The sequence below is a fragment of the Juglans regia genome, chromosome 5 (assembly GCF_001411555.2).
Source record: "Juglans regia cultivar Chandler chromosome 5, Walnut 2.0, whole genome shotgun sequence".
Taxonomy (NCBI): Eukaryota; Viridiplantae; Streptophyta; class Magnoliopsida; order Fagales; family Juglandaceae; genus Juglans; species Juglans regia.
The window spans coordinates 21,435,641-21,463,147 of record NC_049905.1 but is presented as its reverse complement, the minus strand read 5'-3'; the positions used below and the strand labels follow the sequence as shown (position 1 = coordinate 21,463,147).

General features: G+C 36.3%; 1 protein-coding gene and 1 pseudogene across 2 annotated transcripts; one reads left to right on the top strand and one right to left on the bottom strand.

Moving 5' to 3' along the window:
* The first annotated feature begins 1,323 nt into the window (after positions 1–1,323).
* LOC108980208 lies at positions 1,324–3,180 on the top strand (annotated as a pseudogene).
* A 12,395-nt stretch (positions 3,181–15,575) lies between these two features.
* On the bottom strand, positions 15,576–24,892 carry LOC109006936 (DNA topoisomerase 6 subunit B). 2 transcript variants are annotated; one of them, XM_035690382.1, is made up of 19 exons: positions 24,696–24,890; positions 24,545–24,597; positions 23,942–24,039; positions 23,623–23,728; positions 23,398–23,535; positions 23,191–23,242; positions 22,983–23,047; positions 22,179–22,285; positions 21,882–21,984; positions 21,635–21,720; positions 21,340–21,536; positions 19,783–19,898; positions 19,541–19,626; positions 19,191–19,263; positions 17,657–17,748; positions 17,329–17,467; positions 17,160–17,254; positions 16,888–17,062; positions 15,576–15,935 (listed from the first exon to the last, which is right to left on the bottom strand). In XM_035690382.1, exons 1-19 carry the CDS (start codon positions 24,787–24,789, stop codon positions 15,786–15,788), a joined length of 2,025 nt encoding a protein of 674 aa, XP_035546275.1. In that variant the 5' UTR covers positions 24,790–24,890; the 3' UTR covers positions 15,576–15,785. The 2 variants fall into 2 exon arrangements, with proteins under 2 accessions (XP_035546275.1, XP_035546276.1); XM_035690383.1 differs by lacking the exon at positions 15,576–15,935 and having other exon boundaries at positions 16,911–17,062; positions 17,164–17,254; positions 24,696–24,892.
* Positions 24,893–27,507: the final 2,615 nt, after the last annotated feature.

Sequence of the window (27,507 nt, the reverse complement as noted above, 5' to 3'; positions counted from 1 at the left end):
TGACCATAAATATTAAATGTAAAAGGAATTAGAACCAATTATTAATATATTTGTAGCTTACTTGGGAGGTTTCGATCTATATATAGCTACCGGCACTACAAGAAATAACGTCTTTTCCAGCGATTTATTTATCGCCGCAAAAAAAATCACTGCAATTAATCATTATTTGCAGCGATTTTCTTATCGCTGCTGAAATCCAAAGCAGTGTATCCTAAAATCTGACGTTGGAAATATTGTTTATTTATTTGCGGCGACTATGTCATCTTTTGCGGCGCGTTTTTGTCGCCGCAAATAGTATCAGTACCTGTAGCAGTATTTAATTGCGGCGATATGGGAAAATCGCCATAATAGGTCGTTTTGCAGCGAATAAAAAGCGTTGCAATAGCCTTTTAGAAAATTTAGGTCTTTCCCAACGATTTTAATATCGTCGCAAGAAAAAAAGACATTAAATTAAATGTTATTAGCGGCGAATCCAAATCGCCGGAGAAATGAAATTAAATTTAAACCACCCGCGTTACGTTTTTCCCCTCTTTTCTTTCCCTCCCCGCTCTGCCTCCCCAATCCCTCTTCTCCCTCAACCCATGCCGCCGCGCACAGCCCGATGCTAGCGACCCCACCACGCCACCGCCACCTCACCTCGACGGCCACCCCTCCGTCTCCCGCAGCCCCCATGGCGGAAATATCATTTCCCCCGAATCTAGCCTCGATCTCTCTCTCTCTCTCTCGCATTTCTCTATGTCGCCGCTGCTAGGGGCATCGTTCGCCACCACTCACACCTCAACACCATCGCCAATCCTCCGTCGGAGCCCCCTTCTCCTCCACGCCTAGCCCAGCTGCCCGAGGCCCTCCCTCTCTCCCTTGCTCTGTTCGCAACCCACGGCCCCCACGCGGTTTGCTACTGATCTGCCACTCCCTTGTGAGTTTCGATTCTTCTTTTCTTCTGTTTTTTCTTCCCATAGATTTTTGTATGTAATGTCTCTGGAAAAGTTGTGGGTTCTCGTTCAGGGATGTGTTGTTTTCTCCTTGTACCCATCATTTTTGTTGTTTTTTTTTTCAGCTTTTATTGAGGTCTTTCTTCAATTTGAAGATTGAAACATTTGAGGGATACCTATCTTGGGATCCCGTGAATAAGTTACTACAGAAATTGATTCTTTTTCCTTGAGAATATTTTCTATGCAACCAATTCAAACTATTTGTTGTTTATTTGAGATTCAATATCACTTTTAAAATGCTTTGATTTTTTGTTTAAGAGATTTACATGCTTTTATTTTTTGTGTAAGACACTTTGTAAACACATACAGTTGTGAATCTCTATGTTGGTTAATGTCCGGTAATGTTAGTGTTCAGGTCTCAATTTGATTTTAAGGCTTAAACTAAGTAGTTCCAAAGCTCAGACTTGATTCCAAATGTAAGCATGTGAAGTTGGTCGCGGATTAGGCTAGCATACCAGCAAGACAGTACTTGACAATAAGAGCACTTGGTTCTCCTGCGGTTCTTCTTTCCTTGGCCATGCAAGGGGTCTTCCGAGGCTTTAAGGACACCACAACTCCTTTATATGCCACGGGTAGCTACGAAGATATATACATGATGCATACATACATATATATATATATATATACACACACATATGTAGTGTTATTTATTTGGACTTTCCTAATATATTGGATATATTGTTGGACATTTGCCCTAACTGATCAGGTTTGTTAATTTTTTATTTTTTTTAATTTATTTCGCTTAATATATAGTTGTGGGAGATGCAATGAATGTCGTTATGGACCCAATCTTCATCTTTATTATGCGTCTTGGAGTCAGGGGTGCAGCCATTTCACATGCTCTTTCGCAGTAAGTACTTGTAGTACTGGTCTGATAAATTTAATTTATCACTTAGTAGTATATGCATCTATATATGTATCTGATCATGATTGTGGCTGCATTCCAGATTTGTTTACAGGTCTGGTTAACATCATCACTTCTTGCTGATGGTTTGGCCGTTTCTGGACAGGTAGGCATTATTGCTGATGGTAATTCTGCATGCATGCATGCTTGCTTAATGAAGATGGCCGTGTGGGTCCGCGTTTGTAGGTCGACTTGTGTCCAATTGAAAATCAAATACTAATTAATCAGGACTGATCTACTTTCTCTGTTGTTTATAAGGCAATCCTAGCTTATGCTTTTACTGAGAAGGACCATAAAAAGGCAATTACAACTGCTATCCGGGTAGCACAGGTAATTTATTAATTTTAGTTCTAATTACAAGGACAAGATAATTGAAGTGTTTACAGATCAGCTAGCTAGGCTTTATTTTTTACAATTAAATACCACTTTGTAATTATATGCAGATGGGTGGTGTTGTGGGTTTGGGCCTCCTTGTTATCGTTGGAGGTGGCTTATACTTTGGAGCTGGAGTGTTTACCAAGGACAAAAATGTTTTGCACCTTATGTACTTGGGCATACCGGTATATATATATATATATATATATATATATATATATATTTTCCTACCTACCTACTAATATATATATATATATATTCAAAACACAACTAAATTAAAGAACTGATCGAATTCTCCCTTTTCTTTTGGCTTAATTCTGAAGTTTATAGCAGGTACACAACCAATAAACACCTTAGCTTTTGTTCTTGATGGTGTGAACTTTGGAGCATCTGACTTTGCATATACTGCATATTCAATGGCAAGTTCACTAAACCCTCTTTTCCCATATACATATATATATATATATGTATATATATTCAATCTCTGTTAATTTAATTATCTTTCAGAACTTTTCTTTAAATAATTAAAAATATTCTTGTTCAGATTATTATGGCTATAGCAAGTATTACCTCAGAATAGCTTCTGGCTAAAGCCAGAGGTTATATTGGAATCTGGTATGCCTTAATTATCTACATGGGTTTGCGCACAGTTGCTGGTGTTTGGAGGTGATTTTCCTTTTGTAATCCATATTCCCTAGCTAGCTAGCTAATGAAATCTATATATAATCGAGATATATATTTCAAGTTTCAATCTCCATTTTTTATAATAGGGTAAGTATTTGGAATATTTTGAATGATATCTTCTTTCTTTCTTTCTTTCTTTTTATTTAATTTTGATTAATTGCAAATGGCAGGGTGGGGACAGCAACTGGACCTTGGCGCTCCCTCAGAGGCAGAATGCTTTCATAAGAGTTGTTAATTCATGTATTTGCTTTACAAGAGGCTCCTTATAAATATTTCATACTATTTATCTAGCTTTAGGGTTTAGCTCATATGTTAATTATATCTTATAGTTATATATACATATATTATATATAAGGCTCTCTAATATTAAGTATAGCTTGGGTATAGAAAATCGCCATTAATTTCGTGCAATTTTTTTTTTTTTTATTTTGTTAAATATCTTTTCCGGCGATTAAAATTCGCCGGAAATAATTTTTTAAAAGACAAAACTTATTTCCGGCATTCTAGGGCATTTGCGGCGAACAGTATTGGCCCCAAAAAAATACCAACGATGTTATGATCGCTGCAACTACAAAATCAATAACTCAATTGCGGCGATTTTAAAATCGCTGGTATTGCTCTATACCGGCGCATTTTAATCGCTGCAATTGTTATTTCAAAACCATTTAGTCAATTGCGGAGATTTCAAAAAATCGCTGGGACATTATATTTCCGGCGATTTTTTCTCTTTTAGCGACAGTATTAAATCGCTGGAATTAATTTTTTGCAATGATTAACAACTGAATCGTATCTTGCAATTGCAGCGATAAAATGTACTATTTGCGGCGAATAAAAATCGCCGGTAAAGAAAATATTTGCCGGCGATTTTTGTCTTCCGTTGGAGTAGATCAAAAGTGGGGCCTTAATACCGGCGAACCTGCAGCGATTTATAAATCGCTGGAATAGGTCAGAGGCGACGATTTTGTTGGTTTTGTCAACGAAAGTGAATCGCTGAGAAATGTGATTCTCCTTGTAGTGCGGCCTCGTTAATTAGAGTCCTCAAAGTAATAAAAGTGTATGCGAAAAGTATTTTCCTCTCCCGTATAGGAATATAAAGTTTGAATTAATATTACTATATATACAAGCACTATATAATATCCTATGCATGCAAATAATTAGTGCAAAATTAAAGTAGAACTATATAATACAACTTCCATGAGTACTGATCTAGGCTCTTACATGATAAGAGTAAGAGTAATGCAGCCCTAAAAAATTAAATAAAATATAAAAGAGTAAGAGTAATGTTAGAGGACACAAATTTAGAATGTGCAAACCAGATCCACGTACTCTTTTAAAAAATATATGGTTTATTATTAAAAAAATAATTTATTAATGTGAATCTCAAATTTACAAACTTTTTTTAAAGGAAATACGTTAGATTTGCACACCTTAGAACGATATATTAATTCCATATTTCATATATTATATTATATCCAACTCCGACTTGGAATAAATATTCTCATTGATGTCATGACCCAACCAAGCCATTAAATACGTTAGAATTATGGCCTTAGGCCTATTAACTTTTTTTTTTTTTAAAGAACATTGATGTTTAATGGACTAATTTAGAACCTATGGATATGGGATTCCTTTCGGTTTCTTGTAGACCTGGCCCGGTAGTGATGAACTTGTTAGACAACAACCCCATCGGCGTGGCCCATAAATATTTAAGGAACCATTTGACGTTTTGCTGATGCACGTGGGGATTGGGATGGTGTTAAATCGGCACAAGAGCACACTGCTATGGGTCTCAGAATTCGAGACTCAAAAAGTGTCCCGAATAGGGTTTTTTTTTTTATGTATTTTTTTAATCATCATAAATATTTTTAAAAAAAATTAAAAATTCACAACATCATTAAAAAATATTTTTTAATCATTCAATTAAAAAAAAAAAAAAGTCCCATTTGGGACACGGGATCTCAACTCATCTCAACAACTTTTTTAAATCCCAATATAAAATATAATAAACAATTCAACTTTTTCAAATTTCAAAATAATAATAATATTAAAAAATAATATCCTAACAATATTTTATCATCTCAACTCAACTCAACTCAACTCAACTCACTTCAACATCCAAACACATCATTCTTGGGTCCTGAATTCGGGACCCAAAGCATTTCTCATTGGCACAATTCAAACTCCTCTTCATCTTAAAATTCCTTTAACCGATGGTCTATAAAAACCCTACATTTCCTTCGTAAAAAATCCAAGCCAAACATATGAAACCAGCAAATGCAAGCCACACATTGCCTCTCCCACATTGCTGGCCTGTAAATTCTTCCTTCCCCCTTTGGTTTTTTTCTTTCCTTCTTCTTTCAAGCCACACTGCCTAGCCAACACCGTGTTGGATGCCATCCTTGCACCACCTCAGGCTACACAGATCAAGTAGCTAGCCCAGCCTTGCAAAATCGATCGAGAATAACACACGCCGACCAGTTTCTCTCTGTCATCATCTCTCTCTGCCCATCTCCACCGTCCCTCTCGTTGCCAACGTATTTCATATATATATTTGAATTCAATATATTTGCAGCTAACCTGATCAGGAAAGATTTAAGTAGATTTCTATATTTTTTTTCTTTTTGGGTCGCATTAGCACTCTTCTGACAAAGATCTACTCCATATTTCATATATATTATCTACAACGTCCAACTCCTACTAGGAATTAATCTTTATTCCTAGTAGCAGGCAAACAAGTAAGCTAGCATGGCGTCTGAGATCATCCCTTCAGATCTTCTCTATGAAATTTTTTCCCGAGTACCCGTCAAGTCCCTTTTCCAATTCAGATGCGTCTCTTCTGTATGTCGCAGTATCATCGACGATCCATACCTCGCTTACATGCACCAAACCCGATGTGCTGAAGAACATAACGTTTTATTTTTCCACCATCCCAAGTACAGAACAGACGTAATGTTTAGACGAGAAGGGAAATTCTCAAAGGTCAGACTGCTTTCAGTTTCAAAGTTTGTAACTTTGAAAGTGTTGGAGTTAATCTTCATGATTCAGCATGCAAGCCCGATTCTTCAGTTATAAAGATCTTCCACAACTGAAGTATGATATACATCACTATTTAAATTCAAATTCAAATATTATATATAGATAACATTATTTCAAATAGATTTAAATTGAAATTGATAACATTTTGTAATCTATATATACAAACTATATTACTCTGTTTTGGTATTGAGAACCAAAGTAATTCCATACACTTCGTATTTTATTTCATGGTATCAGAGATTCTATAAGCTCATGCTTTCTATCTCGTTCCTTATGGCACCTTCTTCCGCTCCCTTCCATTTTCCTAATGTTGCTCAGCTTGGTATTATCAAGCTCGATGGATCCAACTATCTTAGTTGGATTTCTATCACTGCTCCAATCCTTTGCACTTATGATTTGATGGGTATCGTTGATGGCTCCGAACCATGCCCTCCAAAACTTCTATCTACTGACTCTGTTTCAGGGTCTGCTCTCAATCCTGCTTATTTCCTTTGGGTTAAGAATGATCAATTCATTTTGAGTTGGATTAATGCCTCTCTTTCTTAATTTATTCTGCCCACCATCTATGGTCTCCATACTTCTCGTGAAGTCTGGAATTCTCTTGAACTGAAATTTGCCTCTCATTCTCGCTCTCGGATTACTCAACTTAAACGCCAACTACAAACTCTTCATCAAGGGTCCTAATCCTGCACTGACTTTGTCACTTTTGCCAAATCTTTGGCTGCCCAACTTGCTGCTTCTAGTCATCCAATTACTAATGATGACCTTATCTCGTTCATTATTGGTGGGCTGACTCCAATTTCAACCCTTTTATTACCTCTTACTCATTTGCTTCTCATGATTCAATATTGTCACTTGTTGATTTCACTGTTGAGTTATTATCCTTTAAACTTTTGCTGGACAACCAACACCAACAGATTGCACCTGAACCCATTGTTGCTTATTTCTCGCGCAACAATTCTCAGCTATCTCACAAAAAGCAGAAGCCTCTATATGGTAAACAAATTCATTACAAGCAATCCTCCTCTCACCAAGGTTTTTCTTCCACTCCACAAGTGTCCCGTAGCTCCTCTCAACAAACTACTGCACCTCGCTCTCCTTGCCAAATTTGTGGAAGGAGTAGTCACCGTGCACTTGACTATTACTATTGGATGGATTTTGCATATCAATGTCGTCATCCCCCTGCTCAATTGGCTGCCATGGTTGCTCAGTCTAACTCTTCTCTGATAATGATGCTTGGTTTGCTGACAGTGGAGCTAATGCTCATCTCACACCTACTCTCGAGAATCTCACTATTCATGAACCACATACTGGAAATGAAAACATTGTTGTAGGCAATAGTACAGGTTTGGATATACACAACACTGGTTCTCTTACTTTGCAAACTTTTTCTAACCCTTTCAAACTTTCTCATGTTCTTCATTGTCCCAATGCATTTGCCAATCTTCTTTCCATAAATCAGTTTTGTAAAGATAATTCTCGTTTCTTTAACTTAACTGATTCTTTGTTTTATATTAAGGACAAACACACGGGTCGCACTCTACTGCAAGGAAGGAGTGAATGTGGTCTCTATCCCATCCATCCAAACAAAGTTCATAAATCCAATGTTCATACTGCCATGTTAGGTGTCAAAGCTCCGGTTAATGTATGGCATTCCCGTCTCGGTCACGCCTCTTTTGCTACAGTTTCAAGTCTTCTGTCCAGTCATAATCTCCCTCTTATGGGCTCTCATCGTCATTCAGCTATTTGTCCTTCATGTCAACTTGGCAAGAGCAAACAACTTCCTTTTCAACAATCTACACATGTTTCCACTACTCCACTTCAAATTATCCATTCAGATGTTTGGTGCTCTCCAATTGTATCTCACAGTGGATATTGCTACTATGTAATTTTTGTAGACGATTGCTCCCGTTATACATGGATATACCCTTTATTTAATAAATAAGATGTCTTTCTATCTTTTGTTAAATTTAAAGCTCTAGTGGAAAAACAGTTCTCCTCCTCTATTAAACAACTACAATCTGATGGTGGTGGAGAATATGTTTCAAAACAATTCAGTAATGTTTTGGAATTCCATGGTATTTTTCACCACATTAGTTGTCCTTATACTACCTAAAAAAATGGGCTCGCTAAGCGTAAGCATCGCCACATTGTGGAAATGGGTCTCTCCATGCTTGCTCATTCTCATTTACCACAATCATTTTGGGTCGAATCATTCCTTAATACTCTTTACATAATTAACAGTCTTCCTACTCCAGTTCTTAGTAACTTAAATCCCCATTATGAACTCTTTCACAAACAACCAGATTATTCATCATTTCGGACATTTGGTTGCTTATGTTTTCCACTACTTCGTCCTTATAATTCTCACAAATTAATGTAATTTTTGTTGGTTATGGCTATCATCATAAAGGCTATCGTTGCCTTGATCACAAAGTTCTTGTCACTCAACATGTTGTATTTGCTAAAACTGTGTTTTCAGGTATTTCCACTTCTCTAAGTACCACCTCATCTCCTTCTACAAATGCAGCTCGTGTGCCTGTTCTTCTTCTCGTTGAAGCTATTCTCATTGTGGCTACCACTACCATTTCCAACTCAGGTATTTCTTCATCTCTTGAGAGTATAAATTCTGATTTTCATGACCAATTTCCAACCTCTCTCCCTGCAGCTTCCTATAGCTCTGTTTTTGACCTCCCACTAATCTCACCACCTACTCAATCTCATCGTCATCCAATGATAACACAGTCTCATATAGGTTCTCTTTGTCCTAAATCCTTTCCCGATTATCAAATGTTTTATTCTACAAAGCATCCACTTCTTGCTTTGAGCAGTGTAATTCAACCAACTGAACCTACTTGCTATTCACAAGCTTCCACCTCCTCTGAATGGCAAGCTGCTATGGGTCAAGAGTTTGATGCTCTTATCTCAAATGGTAGTTGGACATTATGTCCTAAACCTACTGGCCACAACATTGCACGCAATAAGTGGGTCTATAAAATTAAATGTAAGCCAGATAGTTCTATCGAGCGCTTCAAAGCAAGACTGGTTGCCAAAGAGTATGATCAACAATGTGGAGTTGATTTTACCGAAACATTTAGCCTAGTAGTCAAATATTCCACCATTCGACTGATCCTTGCTTTGGTCGTAAACTTTGACTGGTGCATTCGATAGTTGGATGTCTCAAATGCATTTTTTCATGGATATTTAAATGAGGTTGTTTACATGTAACAACCCCGTGGCTTTGTTGATCCTCAATATCCTCAGCATGTGTGTCGTCTGCACAAGGCCCTTTATGGCTTGAAACAGGCATCACGTGCATGGTATTATATACTCTCTCAAGTTCTCATGAAACTCAGTTTCTCTACATCTGCAATGGACTCTTCTTTATTTATATTATCCCAAAATCATATTATGATTTATGTTATTGTATACATGCATGATATTCTTATCACAGGCAACAACACTTCCACTATTTTCTCTGTTATCAAACAGCTGCAGCAATCCTTCACCATGAAGGATCTTGGTGATCTTGGCTATTCTTGGTTATGGAAGCTCATCGGACTTCAAATGGTTTACACCTACGACAGTCCAAATATATTTTGAATCTTCTTCATCGAGCGAGTATGATTGGTGCAAAACCGTATGCTGCTCCTTCGGTTAGTGGAACTAAACTGTCTAGTTTTGAGGGGTCTCCTCTATCTGAAACTGAAACTGCTACATATAGACAGCTTGTTGGTGGATTATAGTATTGCACACTTACTCGGCCTGATCTCGCATACTCTGTGAATCACTTATGCCAATTCATGCACTCTCCCACTACTTCACACTCGATTGCACTCAAAAGGGTTCTTCGCTATCTTAAAGGAAGTATTGATCACGGCTTGTTCTATAGCAAAGGGGAGTCTCAACTTAATATTTACTATGATTAGGATTGGGCTGGAGATCCTGATAATCGACACTCAACAACTGGCTATGGTGTCTTCTTTGGCTCATGCCTTGTCTCTTGGTGTGCCAAGAAGCAATCCGTTGTCTCTTAGTCTAGTGCGGAGGCAGAATATCGGGCTCTATCTTATGCTACAGCTAAAGCATACTGGATACGCATACTTTTGCAGGAACTCCATCTTCCATTATCCTCTCCACCAATCATATGGTGCGATAATATTGGGGCTATTTCATTGGCCTCTAATCCGATTTATCATGCTCGCACTAAACACATCAAAATAGACTTCCATTTCATTAGGGAGAAAGTGCTCAACAAGGATATTATCATCCAGTTTATCTCTACCATTGATCAAATAGCTGATGTCTTCACCAAAGGCCTTACTGCATCTCATTTCACAACTCTCTGTGACAAGCTTCAAGTTATTCCTCCTCCCATAAGCTTGCGGGGGCTGTTGGTAATCCTCATGATTCAGCATGCAAGCCTGATTCTTCAACAGATAAAGATCTTCCACAACGGAAGAATGATATACATCAGTATTTAAATTTAAATTCAAATATTGTATATAGATAACATCATTTCAAATAGATTTAAATTGTAATTGATAACATTTTTTAATCTATATATACAAATTATATTACTCTGTTTTGGTATTGAGAACCAAAGCAATTCCATACACTTCATATTTTATTTCAGAAAGAATATAATCTTGAGTACTGCAGCTGTTATGGGCTGTCTTGTTTCACAAAAGTTAGTGATAATAGCTTTGTGGTTTTGTTTAACCCTCTTAGAGAACAACTAGTATCCTTGCGGCTAACGCCAGTAGCATTCCCATCTTGGCGGCCTTCTCCTCCACGAGAAGGCAACACAAAATATGGGTTAGGTTTTGATTGTTCAGAAAATACGTTCAAGATCGTTCGAGTATTTTATGATGAAAGCAGCAGTACTAATTTTTATGCTAAAATATTCACACTTGGTACAAGTTCATGGAGGGCCATTCCCAAAGGCCCTTCTTGTCCATTATCTAGAGCGCCTGTATATATATATATATATATATATATATATGCATGTGGGAATCTTTATTGGCTTTCTTACCCTGAAGAATAACCACATGATGAGGGTCATCTTGAGTTCACTAAGATTGTTTCGTTTGATATTTCCAAAGAAGAATTTGGCTTGATTTATCCACCTAAATTTAGGGGATGTCATTTGCTTGATCTAAATGGAAACTTGGCTATTGTTGACCGCTCGACGATCAGGCTGCACATCAATATTTGGGTACTGATCATAGAGTATGAAAGGAAAGATCATTGGGTCAAAGAATACGAGATTGATCTAAAACGGCCCGGAAGCGAGGGACTGCTAGAATTTGTCCAAGTGTTAATACTGAGGTGCTGCGGACAATTCTATTCCTATGATCCAAAAAATGGCACGCTAAGACACGTCTATAATCCAAAGTTCCATTGTTACACCGATGTGAACCTATGTCACACGGGCAGCCTATTATCAATTTCTATGTTTTATACAAATTAGTAATATATGCCAGGTTTAAGGATCGACTGTACTTGCCAGTTGATCTCGTTTAATTTATTTTTCTTAATTTGATATGGTAACCGCCATGCATAATTCCTTTTGATCTATAGATCAATTTGGGTCCTCATTAGAAATTAGTAGACTCATGCAAAACCTTTGCTGAAGCCACTAAAACCAATGAAATATGTATTGATTCTGTTGATCAGCATGATGGATATGATCGAAGTCTTGATGTGCTTATAAAAGATTGATCTAGTTTTGTGTCATAGAAACCCTTTCTGTAGGCAAAGGTATAATGGGAGGAAGAATTATGGTGCCAAGAAAGCCCACCTATGTTATGGAGCATAGCAATCAAGACATGGTTACCAAATAGAAGTAGAAATTAAAAGAATTAATGTAGACATTGACTTCTGGGAATATAATTGCAAACATGGCAATTCGTAGTATACATCTATGATGTTAGATATAATTTTAAGATATACAAGTCTCACGAACTTCTTTTCTACTAACATGCACGTCATTAATTATCATTTATTGTTGAGTGGAAATTGAAGAAAGAAACTTTATTCATTGTTTATACTTTTCCTATCCATTTTATATTTGATCAATATATTTGCAGTTCATCTAATTATCAGGTAGGAAGTACTATATTTTAATGGCCGAAATTGTTACCATATTTTATATTGATCCCAAATACGTAATGTTCATATCCTACAAATAGTTTTCTATTAGTGATACTTATTTTGGTCGCTATAATGTTCATATCCATGACGACACTTATTGTCTAATATTAGTGAGGACCACATCGTTAGATTTTGCGATGATTTTGATTTAATGGGAACTTTTTAAGATCAAGTATATATGATACCCTTATTATGACGAAAGTGTCGTCGCTAAATATGGTACCATACATATTGGTCCAGAGGTACTGTGTTCTAAGATGTAAATCAACTTTTATTTTTTACTTACAAAAAATTTCTATTTTCAAGTTTGTATATAAAGCACACTTAATAAAATATTTATATGACAAAATTTGATTTAAAATATTAATTTTAAATTTTGAATGACACAAATCAAATATTACCATTTTATAAGTCATGATGTGGATGGCATATATGCTTTACGTATGTACACACCAGTTAGAGAAAATAGAATTAACTCAAAACAAGCGTTGTAATGGTGACTGCCTTCATACTATTATGTTTTTATGGTAGTACGAAGTCGAATCAAGCAAAGCATGTTACTGTGTCTTTTTTTTTTTTGATAAACAGAACTTCATTCAAAACTAAAAACCATCAATACATCAATTGTTATCAAACCATAAAGCATGGTGAACAAAAGAAGGGACCTGCTCACACCAAACATTAATATCAACAACATTCCAAGTATATCTAGCTAAAGCATGAGCTACCCCATTCCCCATACTATTAACATGCAACACTTGTACGTCCTGGAAACACGGCAACATGTTCTTAATCTCAGTGATCAAATTACCATCCTTAGCATAAGAGGTTTCAATAGATTGTAGCTCCTGAACCACACGGAGACAATCAGTTTCAATGACTACTTTTGGGATGCCAAGTGGAAGACAAAGCTGTATCCCTCTCAACACAGCAATGGCTTCAATTGTAGCCGCCTCATCCACCTCTAGCTCAATCTTACTTGCTGCCATCACAATTGCTCCATGTGTATCTCGCAGAACCATCCCAACTCCAACCTTCCTCAGATCAGAAAAGATTGCCCCATCAACATTCAACTTAAAAACACCATCTTCTGGAGCTTGCCACTTAGTCAGTTTTTGTAATTGCTCCCTTGATGTAATGGCTGGCACTTCATTAAAGACTTTGCACATTGATAAAGGATGCTCGGCCGCTTGGACAGGTTGTATCAAATTCTTCTTCATCTGCATTTGATTCCTTCTGTACCAGACGCTCTAGCAAAGGACACAAAACAAAGTTAGTTCAGTTTCACCACCTTGCATCATAACCTGGAGCACAGTTTGAATAAAACTGAAAGAAGTATGAAAAAACTTGACCAATGGGAAGAAACGTTGCCAAACAATATAGATAGTAGGACACTTTAACAGAGCATGAGTAATATCTTCCACATGAATCTGACAGAAATAGCACTTAGATTCCACCTCCACCTTTTTCCTCTTAAGATTAATAAGTGTTGGTAAAATATCCTTACAAGCCTTCTAGGCAAACACTTTAATCTTCCTAGGGACTTTCATATGCCATATTTTCCACCAAAGACTCCTGTCCCCCATCTGCAAGGATATTTCCCCATCACCACTAGTCTCAATCTCCTGAATCAGCTTATAAGCACTCTTTACCGTGAATTTACCATTTACTTCCTTGTCCCAAATCCACCTATCCATACACTGACTGGTTGGTAATCTAACCTTTAGGATCTCCTCAACTGCACTTAGATTGAAGAGGTCTCTAATTAATTGTTCATTCCAGTTCCTAGTAGTATCATCAATTAACTTGTCCACTATACTTTCTTCATCAATTGGTGACCCATTCCTGCTATCCAAATCAGAGTGTAAAGGTCTAGGTCCAGGTAGCTATAGAACCTTCCAAATCTTCACCATTTCCCCATTCCCAACACGCCACCTACACCCTTTCAAAAACCACTCTCTTGCTTCAAAAATACCCCTTCTAACATAGGAAGGGTTAGTACCTAAGGAAGCCTCGAAAAAAGAACAATGGGGATAGTACTTAGCCTTGAAAATTCTCTGCAGCAAAGAATTCTCATCTTGCAAAAGTCTCCAGTCCTGTTTAGCCAATAAAGCCATATTAAACATATGTAAATCACGGAACCTCATCCCACCTCTAAATTTTGACACACATAATTACTTCCAACTTATCCAATGGATTTTCCTCTCATTACTTCGTTGACCCCACCAAAATCTCGCCATCATCCTCTCTAGTTCTCGGCACAAGATTAAGGGTAACTTAAAACAACTCATTGAGTAAGTTGGTATGGAGGGCTACAGCTTTAATAAGAACTTCCCTGCCCCCTTGTGAAAGTAATCTCTCTTTCCAACTCTGAAGTAGGACCACACCCTTGTTTTAGTAACTTCAAATGATCTAGATTTTGATCATCCCACAAAATTTGGCAGCCCTAAATATGTTACTCTGTCTTAAAAGTACAAGATCTAGTCACATTTATTGACTCAATACATTTCAAGCCTGATTGAAAATGACATAATCTAAGATGAAAAAGTGCAAAATTTATTATTGAAAATTTAGCATTGAGCAAAGATCTCTCTTTCAAATACTTGTAATCATGTAAAAATTTTAATCACTCCATTCGGTTTCAATATTGACAGGCTGCTTCAAGTTAGCTTCATGTTTATCCAAGTGGAATTCGTGATCTTTTGAAGTACACAATGGAGAAGTATTATAATTCACAACTTACATAACTGAGAATGGTAATTTCCAGATCTATTAATTCTTTTGTTTTTTTCCCCTATTTATATTATATATATATATATATATGATCCTGATAGATATATATTTAGATATATAGAGCGAGAGAGAGAGAGAGTTAACGTCGGGGGGAGGAAGCAAGACCAAGAGAACCAGAAAGGAAAGACAGGGAGATGGGAAATAAAGAAAGAGATGGCTTTGGAATAAAAAATCTAACTCAAACTATTTAATTACTATTTACAGATATTCTAATATATTCTTAGTATCCAAACAATCATAGTCTCACAATGTGGGGGACATTTAGCTCTAATTCCTATTTTTAAAATGCAGCTTTAGCGTTGTATAAACGAGGAAAGAACAATAGTTTAAGATCCAATTAGGTTGACGCAAGACGACCTAGTGTTTCTTAAACATATATATTGAGATTGCCGCATAGCTTTGTCAAGATGCTATCTATGGTAGAAAGGTATTTGCATTCTTCAGAACTGTAATGAGTGACCTTGCCCCCATAGCATTTTACCGATTAAAACCAGGCTTGATTCTGTGTATTGGTAACAATTCTGTCGGCACCTGCAACATTGTTCACCACAGGCCAGCTCGGCTCTCATCACCAACAGTATAAGAAGAGCTGAATAGATGTAACATTCCAAGAATCGATGAAACGTTCTCAAACATGCAAAGAATAAAAGCATTCTATCATTTAGGATACTGAAATCACAATACGCCATACAGAGTTGCATTCCGTTTCGAATATTCAATATTTTTTCTTCATTTTTATTTTTTCAATGACTCAATACAAGGTAATTAGCCGATGAGAGAGACATCCAGAAGAAACTAGAAATGAAAATCTTTGTCTAATCAAAAGCTAAATAATATCTTAAAAGTTACTTGGTGAAAAGTCTGAAAACAAAGATGGGACTATGCAAGTCGATGAACTTCTTTTCAGCCTCTAGTGAGTCTATATATATCGCTTCTCTGGGTTCTTCAGTCACTCCACTCTGTGTTGCATACTCCAGTGCCATTTCATAGTCCACCTGCAAATACAAGTGAAAAGATCACGCATGTACTTAAAACATTTTCCCCATCTTTCTTCCCCGAAAGTAAATAAATACGTGCGTATGTACGAGCAAATTTGCACGTGTATAAACTAGAAATCTTCCAAATAGTACTAGTAACTATATTGCAACAAGGTAGCCATGTGTGTATGCCATGCTCAAGAATGTTGGCTTGTGTTTGTGTCAGAAGGATTTTGATATTCAGGATTTGTAGGAACCAAGGCAGGCCAGTCCCTTGAAGATACAAACATCTGGTAACATATCAGAAAAAGCTTTTGCTAAAGAAGCATGCACACATAATAAAAGCTTGCCAACTCTTTAAGATATCATTACACGGTGTAAATAAAATTCCCTATATGCGAAATAATTTACTTAAAGAGTGGAAGCTATGTGAACTAAAAAGTATTTGCTTGTACTCAAGTAACAAAAGTTGTCACATGTACAAGAAACGTCTCAGCCAAAAATTTAATTCACCATGGTCATGAGACCCAAAGTAATCCAAGTGAGAATTTTGAAGATGTCATAACTTGGTCAAATTTAACTACCAAAATATCCCATATATTAATACATAATCACGACATTGGTTCGGTCTAAGGTGCTAGATATATTTCAGATTGGTCAAACATTTCATTGTGAATGTCTCTTTCACGAGGTTTGATCCATAAACAAGCATTTATGTTTCCCCCGAAAGACGTAATAAAATGATGCAAGCAATCCATCTAATTTTCAATTTTAAGTGAAGGATGTCTGTGCTCAACTGGAGGGATCCCTAATCTGGAAAAGCTGAATTTTGTACTTCGCTTGAACTGTCGTAGTGAGTACTTGAGGGCCTATAATTTAATAGGTCTCCAAAAGCCAATTTGTATTGTTGAACATTGAGGTTCATCACAAGTTCCTACAATTTCAGGAACCATCCAAGTTGAGATCTCACCTGTTCAACGTGTTGAGCAAGCTTTTCCCTCAGTGTTTCTTTTGTAATTACCCGAGCAGACACTTTGCTTAATACTTCTGCATCCTCATCATCATAACGTTTCTTCTTGGACACATGTGACTGCGCCATTTCTCTCAAAACATCATACACAGCACCTGTAGCATCTGGGATATACCTGCCAATGGATACAGACTTGATTAAATTCATGCAAATGAGACAATAACATCATTTAGTAGACTCATTCACACAGGACAGATGAGCATTGGATTTACTTGCTTAAATTTCGTTTTCTCTCCTGCTGCTCACGTGCCTGCATCCTCTTCACTATTTTGGATTTTAGCTGGATGCAACATTGCTGAATAGCAGACTGGAGGACATGATGCTTGTTAGTTTACTTAATCCTTTTGTGATGGAGTTACACGAAAACTGAAAACTCCCCACCTTGACAGCAGTAGATATCTCAGTTATATCATCTCCAATATACTCTTTCCCAGTGCCTTTGAAGGGGATTTTGGTGCTCACAATGCTCACAAAAACACCGATTCTATCTTGTATGTGGTTTATCTTGTAGCTACCCCAACTGAAAAAGATATTTCAGTGAGATTCTGTACAAAACTCCCATTTCTTTTCCCATTGCCAGAGGTATTATGACAACAATAATTGATCCCCCCCTCCCCCCACCCCAAGAGCAAATTATATATATATATATATATAGAAGAGAAAAGCAAGATAACCAGAGAAACTATTCGAATGCTGGACCATATCTTACTTGATTCTCTTAAGGACAGTCCTAGTGACAACATCAGCACCTTGCTCAAAAAGAAGCGGAATCCGATTTGCAAATCGGAATATGTTCAAACCCTGCCATTAAAACAGGAAAAATATGCTTCATAAACATTGAATCAATGAGAAAGTGAGCAAAAATATCAACATTGCCATCTAACGAGCTTTCCACTCTGCCCAATTAACGGTTAAGCAACACAGCATGCTCAAGAAAACAAGAGTTGGAATACATATGCCTATACTCAGCTAGTCACATCCAAAAGTTATGGTCAATATGTGCAACTGTGCGAATAAATTCTTCTATATTTTACCGATCGTACCACTTAGATTGTTCAGCTGCTAAAAGCAGGTTGACATAACATCATATTCTAGTATTAGAAACTTGCCAGAAGAACCGTATTCCATAGGCTATTCAAACTCATTGCCGACGACCTGTGCACCCCCAGGTAATTCATGGGGAAACACCACCAAGTCCGATGGACCCTACAAATGTTTTGCACCCAAGAGGATTCGAACCAACCCCCTAGGGGTTCCATAGGCTATTCTTTCATCATATATATTTTTCATTTTATTTTTCAACAAGGTAGATTTTATGAACACAAAATATTCATGTGTTACTCCAGTATACAGGAAAATTACTAGAGAATCAGAGATCCACCTAAATAGCAAAATGAAAAGGTGTTAAATAATCTTGAAAAGTATGAATATATATAACAGCACTAATTTGGGCCACAATCTGATGAAATAGGGTGTAAAGAAAGAAAGGCTTGAACTCTAGAATTGATTTCTTGCAATTCTTGAATTACAGTCATTTTTCTCTCCAAAGACACCAAAATATGCATGACAGGGTCATCCTCCATAGAAGTTCGCATTAATGGCTACCAAACTGTCATTTCCAACATATTAAGATATCTATCAGATCAGAAGGGATAACCCAATCTATCCCAAAGACTCTAAAAAACAATCCTCCCTAGAAGACTAGCAACCTCATAGTGGAAAAGAAGGTGATCCACGGATTCTGCACTCTTATCAAGCATGCAAGACCCAATGATCAATACAACACCCTTTTCTTCCTCACATTGTCCAAGGTAAGAATCTTCCCTAAAGCCGCTGTCCAAATGAAGAAAGCATCTTCTCTACTTACTAATTATTGCAATATAAACTTGACTTAAAAGTACGATGAATACAGTAAAACTGCAATCTGTCGCGTGTTCAAGTCTAGATACATGCAACACTAACAATAGAACCCTCTTGTGAACGAGTGCCAAAACATCCACCTATATACAACACCAACCAGTCCCTCATTGTGAAGAAAACAAGTTTTAAGGTAGAAACAATAAGAGAAGAGTGCCTCCTTTTCCACTTTATTTAGCAATTAATTTCTGTAATAACTAAGATATTTCATATAGAATGTCTTTAACAAACCAACATGATGAAGAACAATATCATATCTAACAGCTTTGAAGCTTCTACAACTGATTTGATTGATTAGTTATTTGTCCCCAGTGTATCTCACATACTTGCTTAACATCTTTTCCTCCCACACTGACACCAGCTTCCACAATAAACGGGTGGCCTTCAAAAACTTGAGCACTGTATATTATGGTAAAAGAGAAAAATCAAATTTACTAAATAGCAGTATATTAAGTAAAGAAATCAAAATCAATTAGCAGGATAACAATCTATCACTGACAATATACACTCCTTCAAATACATAAAATGTATTACTATATGATATACAAGGAATTTACTATATCCTATGTATCTGGACTAGACCCTTTTAATTTTCAATAAAGTATTTGGTTACTTATAAAAAAATAGAAGAAATTTAAAAAATAACAGATCTAGAAAACTCAGGTATAAATACAACCTGCCTGAATAAGTTGCTACCATGTCTGGATGCAGCTCCTTTATAATCCCAAGACGAAGATTGTATTCACCTGCAGGACTAAGACACTGAAAACAGGTTCTAAGTAATACGAAAAATGAGAAAAATAATGTGTAATGGCTATGAATATGAAGGATATGTAAAGCAACATAACATATCAGAAACTAAAACGAGACCAAAATCAAATTAACAGAATAGCTGAATGCTACTGATCAAAGGCTTACATCACCACTAGGGTCATCAAACTTAGCTTGACGAAACAACTGATGAATGCGAACTATCTGTTGAGATGTTAGAGACTTGACAGGCATTTTGGGGTTAAACTCTGGGCCCATTTCACCTGAGAAAGATCACCACACAGTAAATCAACTTCGGTATCTAACAACGAAAGCAACAATAACCGAGGCCACAAATAATTCAAACTTATTGACAATTAGGCTGAATTATTCAGATTTAGCAACAGCTCCATAGTTTTAACAATCAAAATGAAGCATCAAATGTAGCAAAAATGGTGGTATAAAAAGGAGCAGATTCTGCACGTATTTGCCGTAGGGTTCTTATACAGACCTGGCCACACATCACTACAACATGCTGTGGTGGACAAGAACTTTAGCTGTCCTCTATTTTTTTCCATTTTTAGCAGAACTCAAAAACCTCAAAAGCTTGGTAACTTTTTTGATCGGTAGCAAAAGGTCAGTAACTATCAAAAAGTAATGCATGGATGAAAAATTAAGAAAAGATATACACATTCTTGTTATCCAAGATGGATAAAAGTCGGTCAACTCTTTGATTCCTCCTAAGAACTCCTAAGAACCAGAAAAACATTTATTTGATAGAATGATATTTCTGATTAGATGCTTAAATGATTCTTATCCAATTCCAGTGTCTATATAAGACCTGACACAAATGGATGTCTAAAGAATTTTAACATTGACCCACTGTCTACTACCAACCATGTTGGCAGAAGGGGTTTGATCTTTATGCCACAGTACAATATCTTCTCTTTTCTTATTTTTTCCCAGTCAAAATAAGGAACACTCCAAGAGCTTCCTCAGTATATGTTGAAGAATAAAATTTAAGAAAGATGGACTTGAATCCTGAGGTGTAGGCAATAAATCAGTATCAGCCAATCATTGGTATCTGTTCATTATAATATGATCTCATAAGGCAGGGGATAAGTAGAGCATATATGTACATAGCTCAATCAATTGTTCTTGCTCCCCTATAATCCAATACTGATATAATTGTTTGAGTTCTGCCATTGTGCCAACTCTCAGTTTCACTAACATACAATTGTACAGAATATGCTAGCCTCTTGAACATAGTTGCTCTGTTCAAAAGATCTCCGCATTCACCATAAAATTTGGACAATATAAACTTCTATTCTAACTGCTTTATAGCAATAAAAGAGAATCTCTTTCTGTGGAGATTTACCAACAGCACCAATAAGAGGCATAATACAAATAAATTTTATGGTATTCAATCACATATTGCAAGAAATCCAAGAAATTCTGAGGGCACTAGCATGAGCAAAGATGGTTGAAAAGTTTACTGTTTGAAAGAGAGTAAAACAACCCAATATCCTAGCAGCTAATCCAAAATCACCAACTCAATTGACAGGCATAGTTTTTATAGCTGCTTTATCTGCCACTGGCAGACGAGTAAACCAAAGACCTCCAAAGCTTGCTTCATTATCAATGTAAAATAGCAGCATAAAATTACAGCCAGAGCAGCATGTGCTCTTACCAATCGACTAAAAAAACTTAGATGCTGATCCTCACCAATCAATCGTTCTGCATATGCTTTAGGTATATTCACAAATTCATGCTGCAGAAACTGCAAAAGGTTCTGTTTTGAAGTTTCTGCAATCAGACGTTTGATTAGTAGCAAATCAACAGACGAGGGATGGTGCTTCGTCTCAAGAGGAACTGGAGGCATTACGTCTGTTCTCCGAGCAAATCTTATGGTAACATTCTTTCTACATGAAAAACATAACATGCAAGTACAACAGAGAGATTAAGATAATTATGTGCATCTGTACTGGCTCAGAAGAGAGAGAGAGAGAGAGAGACTTACTCAGGTGTATCTGATACAAACTTAAAAAGGAATTGGGCATAAGGGGTTATAACAGCCATTTGTCGCATGTAATGCAAGATTTTGGACTGCGCACACCCATAGAAAACTTTTTAGTTAACATAAAAATGCACCCATGAAGTTTCTCAATCATTATTGTCAAACATGATAAAATCATATTGCATAAGTTTGGAGTACTCCAGAAGTTCTGAATCTAAGATGATATATTAGAAATGGGAAAGAAATATACACGGTACGTTGTCCAATTTCCCTCGATGACTACTTGAATTTCGGCTCCATGCCACCGATTCATGTTGTCCCGTTTCTCATGTACATGAATGTGAGGGATATTCCTGAAAAATTACATGAGGCATCTTTATGACTATGAACATGAGTTAAACCACTGAGAACATTTTTGTAATGTTTGGAGCTTAAAACAAGTCCCATGACCAAACATACTTACATAGAACTTCAGATAAAACGTCATGATGTCACATAGATATTAACTTTGTTAAAGCTTGGTGATCTTTAAAAAGTCAAGTCATACCGTTGAATATCTATATCAAGTCTGCAGAATGAAGTATAATTTTGGCCCCTCATTGATGATGATATCTCTATAGGAAGTCCAGTACTCATCTTAGACCAAATTAATGCCTGCATAAGCAAATATGAATTGAATTATATCGTGCGCTGCTCTAAATTTCAGGGGGACAAGCATACCAACTAGAAGATGCAATTAAGCTTCTCTTTGTGTGGGAATCTAAGCTAGTAGGTTTCCTTCTCACTGTATTTTATAACATTTTAACATATAACATACACCCTGTTACGACACTGCATAATAGATTGAATTTATAGACGCTGTTCGAAAAAAACATGACGGATCCTTGCTGCGTCTATCACCTATTTTGGCTTGAAAATATGAAACGAGAAGTTATTTAGAGGTAATCTAGCCTCTATCAAACACAAGGTTTGAAAGGAAAATACTTCATTGATGATTCTTATACAGCTGTCCCCATGATTAAAATAAAAACAATTAACTTCCTTATTTGCCGTCCATGCAGCCATGTAGTCATTCACCCATAGCACACCCCTAACATCAAGGTGGTTCATTCATACCTTAGGATTCTCTGGTTTTTTTTTTTTTTCTCAAAAGTATACCTTGGAACTCCATTTCTATGTAAAATACAGTGCAGTCATTAAATTCCCATGGGACAGCTTAATGCACCCTAAAGCTATTGGCAAATGCAGAAAATAAAGCTGAGATCTGTATTTGGAGAGCAAAGCAGAATAGTTGCATATAGTACAATAGATGAAGAGCCATGCATATTTGCAAGAAATAGTAAAAAATCACCATCTTTGCACCAAGACCAAACTTTCCACGTGTCTGCTTTAGGCCGTATTTTGTCCCAGATAGAACTGCATGAATAAACACAGTGGCAACTAGGTTCAAGAGGTATAACAAAGTATCAAGTGCTCTTCTATTTAAGAAAACAATTGAAACCCATGCGCATACAAATCTCTGTCAAATGGAAAGTTGAGCTAGCAAGCAAGAATGAAACCTCGTCCAAACATATTTGGGATATCATCATGTGGCATTCCTCTCCCATTATCCTACAAATAAAATCATTTACAGATGTGATTTTACAGCTTCAGAAACAAGTTTGGAATCAGTCCACTAATCAGACCAATATAATCAGCAAACTAAAGACCACGCAAATTAAGCATTTGCATGGAAGAAGCAGGTCGAGAAGGAAAGTTGGTCACACCTTGCATGTCACCTTGTAAAACGAAGCCTCACCTCGACCCTTCATACCCTTTGAAACTGAAGGCTCTTTGACTTTCTTCCCAAGGGTAGCATTCTTTGCTTGTGTTTCTTGAGCTCGAGCTTCCTTGGCTAAACGTTTCTGCATGCCAGAAAACAAAAGACAACATGATGAATTTTCTACAAATTTGGGAGAAAAAAAGAAAAGACCAAATACAAGCATATACACCTCTCGAGCCTTAGCTGTCTCATAGTCATCATATAATTCCTCATCAACTCGTTCCCGATCAACAAGACCAATCATGGAATTAAACTGGCTTTTCCGTATCTCTTCGCTGCAACAGCCAAGTCAATTTCAAGATAACATACTGTAGATTCACACTCATATATTTCTGCTTGAAATGACTCAGCGAAAGCCATACTTCTTAGGCACATCATTTATTAGTGAAATTACATACAACAGTTCTCAAGTATAACAAATATTTCAACTATTATGCATAATTCCCTTCGCTTTGCATGATCATCCGTTCATGAACAAGTACCCTTACATCGTTACTTCTACCAAGGGAAGCTCAGATATGGACTCTGCAGAATCAAGTGAGTTCTCAACAAGTTCTCTAACAGTGGTGTAAAGGCATTTTCCAGGCTGAAATCCACAAAATAATAATGACAAACAGAATTAGAAGAAACATAGCAGAAGAACGGAAGAGAGAACAAAAACAAGCAAGCGTTACTTCAAACTCAGTGGTTTTCAATAGGGATGGAAATGCCTAACAATTTACGACCTACATCCGGTCTGCCCAAACCTCTGAATATTAACGTATAACAAACTTAAGGTTTATAAAATGTTAAACAGTATGTTTCCTTCTGGACGAGGTTTGAGTCAATCATAAAGTACATTGATGAGAAACTATAAAAAAAATAAAAATAAAAACCGTGAATTGCTAAATTCCGACTCTAATTTCCAAACTCAAAATTGGAATTTCCTATCAAAATTCACCACCAACCAATTCCCAAAAATCAGATTAACACAGAGAACAAATTTTTTCAAATTTGATGATATTGTTAAGTAAAAAAATTCGCTTAAAGCTTACTAAAATTAAAATGAAAGGAAAGAATATTAAAAGAAAAAACAAGTGAATGAGACTAACGTTATCAAACCCAGCAATGTTCTTGTTCTCTGCAAAGAACTCAGCAGGAGACTCTGCAAGCGACAAGCAAACCAAATCATCCCAAGGGATATATAGACGGTACATAAATACATATATAGTTTGCATGTGCGAGAGAAAGAGAAATACTGACTCTGCTTGAGAAGGCTTTCATTAGGTTTCCTGGGCGTCTTGGTTTTGCCTTTCTTAGGCTCCGCTGGGCTCTCGCTGCTACCTCCGGTCTCCATAGAAATGCCGCGAAGAATTTCAACTCTGAAAGCTAGAGGGTGTCCTTTACCTCGAGGGTTCGGAACGGCCACTTTAACTAAGGTGTGGCCGTTCCCAAGGCTGATGATGTGGTTATTCGGTCCGTTTTGACGTTTATTTCTATCAAGCGGTCAACATTTCTCTACGTGTAATAGATCCCTAGATATCTTTCTAGATTAAAGGGAAAATTGCAAATTGAATTTCAAACATGAGAATGAAGGGGTTTGGAGTTATAACATCGAAAGAAAAATCATTTTTAAAATACTTTTGAATCTTTGATGATGTAAAAGCTTTGGTTTGGATTGAAAATTCATTTCAATTCATCTCATCTTATCATTATAATTTTTTCAAATTTTTATAAAATATAATAAAAAAATTAACTTTTTTAAATTTCAAAATAATAATAATATTAAAAAATAATATTCTAACAATATTTTATCCAACTCATCTAAAATTATCTCAACTCCTCTCTGAATTCAAACGGTCGATCACTCTTCACTTCAAGCTAATGCATGGGTAATATATCATGATTCATGATCAGGTGCTATAACATCATGTGTTTTGAATGCTGGCCTGTACCAACTTCATTAGCAGGTTTGCATGATGACATCCTTAACCATTTTTTTAGCATTGCCTTCATTAAAAAAACCCTAGAAGAATAGGCAAAAGCATGATGGAAAAAAATCTAAATGAGTATTAGGGTGTGTTTAGATGTTGAAGTGAGTTAAGTTGAGTTGAGATGATAAAATATTGTTAAAATATTATTTTTTAATATTATTATTATTTTGAGATTTGAAAAAGTTAAATTGTTTATTATATTTTATAGTGAGATTTAAAAAAATTGTAATGATTAGTTGAGATGAGTTTGGGATCCAAACTCACCCTAATCTACTGGCAGCCGGCACAGATCAGAAATTGATCACTCTTTCATCCGAAAACTCTTTTTTTTTTCTTTTTTTTTTTTTTTTGTCGATTTTCAACAAAAGAGGTTCAAACATCATGGGGAAATTAGTTAGCTTGCTACAATTTAAGAATGTCTCAATATAAGTAATAAATCGGGAAGGAATCATAGAAGATAAACTATTGGCAAAGATTTCAGAAAAGATCTTATAATTAAAACGCTTCACAAAGACTGATCATGATCATATAATACTTGGGTAATCAATTACTCGGGATTATTCAGAACATCTCAATTAGAAAAACTGAGATATAGTAAGACGAAAAGCCATCAACGTTAACAATTAAACCAAACTTGTTATTGTAGAGTATCATGAATGCGTATGGATGGAATAATACGTCTCCTCCGTATGGAATGTCATGAATGTTAAGCACCCCTGTCTCGTCTAGATGTATAGACAATTGTTATTATTTAATAATAAATTCTATTTTTTTTTTCCAAAATGAGTGCGCGACAATCATATAACTCATAGGGTGAGTTTGGATGTTGAGGTGAGTTGAGTTGAGTTGATAAAATATTGTTAGAATATTATTTTTTAATATTATTATTATTTTGAGATTTGAAAAAGTTGAATTGTTTATTATATTTTTTGTTGAGATTTGAAAAAATTGTAATGATGAGTTGAGAGTATTTTATGATCCAAATGTAGTCATAATTATATCTAATATTACTCTAAAGAAAAACATATTACTAAGTTGCAGATATACAATCATGCATATCTAGCATGAGTACAGTATATGCAGCCTCGATTTCATCAATTAATGCACCGAGTCCCAAACTAAATGGCAACCAATATCTATATGTTTCGTCCTCCTGTGGAACAATAGCATGGGTTGGCAACAATATGTTGGATGTACAACTTAATTTGTTTTCACAAAAGAGTAAACTAATGGAACATTGGTTGACAAAGCCTTAAACAAGGTAGGTAACACTAAGCCAGTACAATAATTCACAAGTAGAAGCCATCGACCGGCAGCCTCAGCTGAAGATCTGGTGATCGTAATTAACCTGCTTTTTAAACTTCCATGAGACTATGAATCATTACACATAATATGCAAAATCATGTGATTGATCTGCGCGTGTGATCAGCTCGATCGTAATTAACAAAATAACAAAAACTGTTAACGTTGTATTTCACACACTTTTGGATTAGACTCCAAAAACTCAAGTTTTTAGAAATGGACATGCAAAAGATACTAGAGAAGGCAACTAGAAGAGGGCGACCTTGGGATCAGGAAGTCTCTGATACCAAAGTTAGTAAATTCTTTTGAAATTTTATAAATAAATGAAAAAGTCTAGGGATAAGAGAGATTTTTTCGTACCTAAGACTTGCTATTTATACCATCAGTCCAAGGGGACAGATCATGTATGCCTCCATGGAGTTTGTGTCCTTCGTATTTTTTCATTTGTTAGAGTTCTTTAATACGGCGTGACTCTGCGATTACGTCATTAATGTGGTGTGTAACTCGAGTAGTGGTGTCATTAATGCGTCGTGATTTTTCGATTTCCCTCTCCCAACTAGTATCTTTGGTGGTCCATTGATACACTTCCTGTTAAAGGATCAAGAGTTTCTCGTACATTACATCCACTACGCAAGTGAGTACTCGAGAGTTGGACACTACTTGAGAGGGTTTCCAAATCAATGAGTCTCATTCCCTGCAGCACACTCCCTCGTGCAAGTTGCGTCCAGAAGAGCCTACCCATGGGCTGGGTTGGAGACTTTATTCATTCTGAGCTGGGC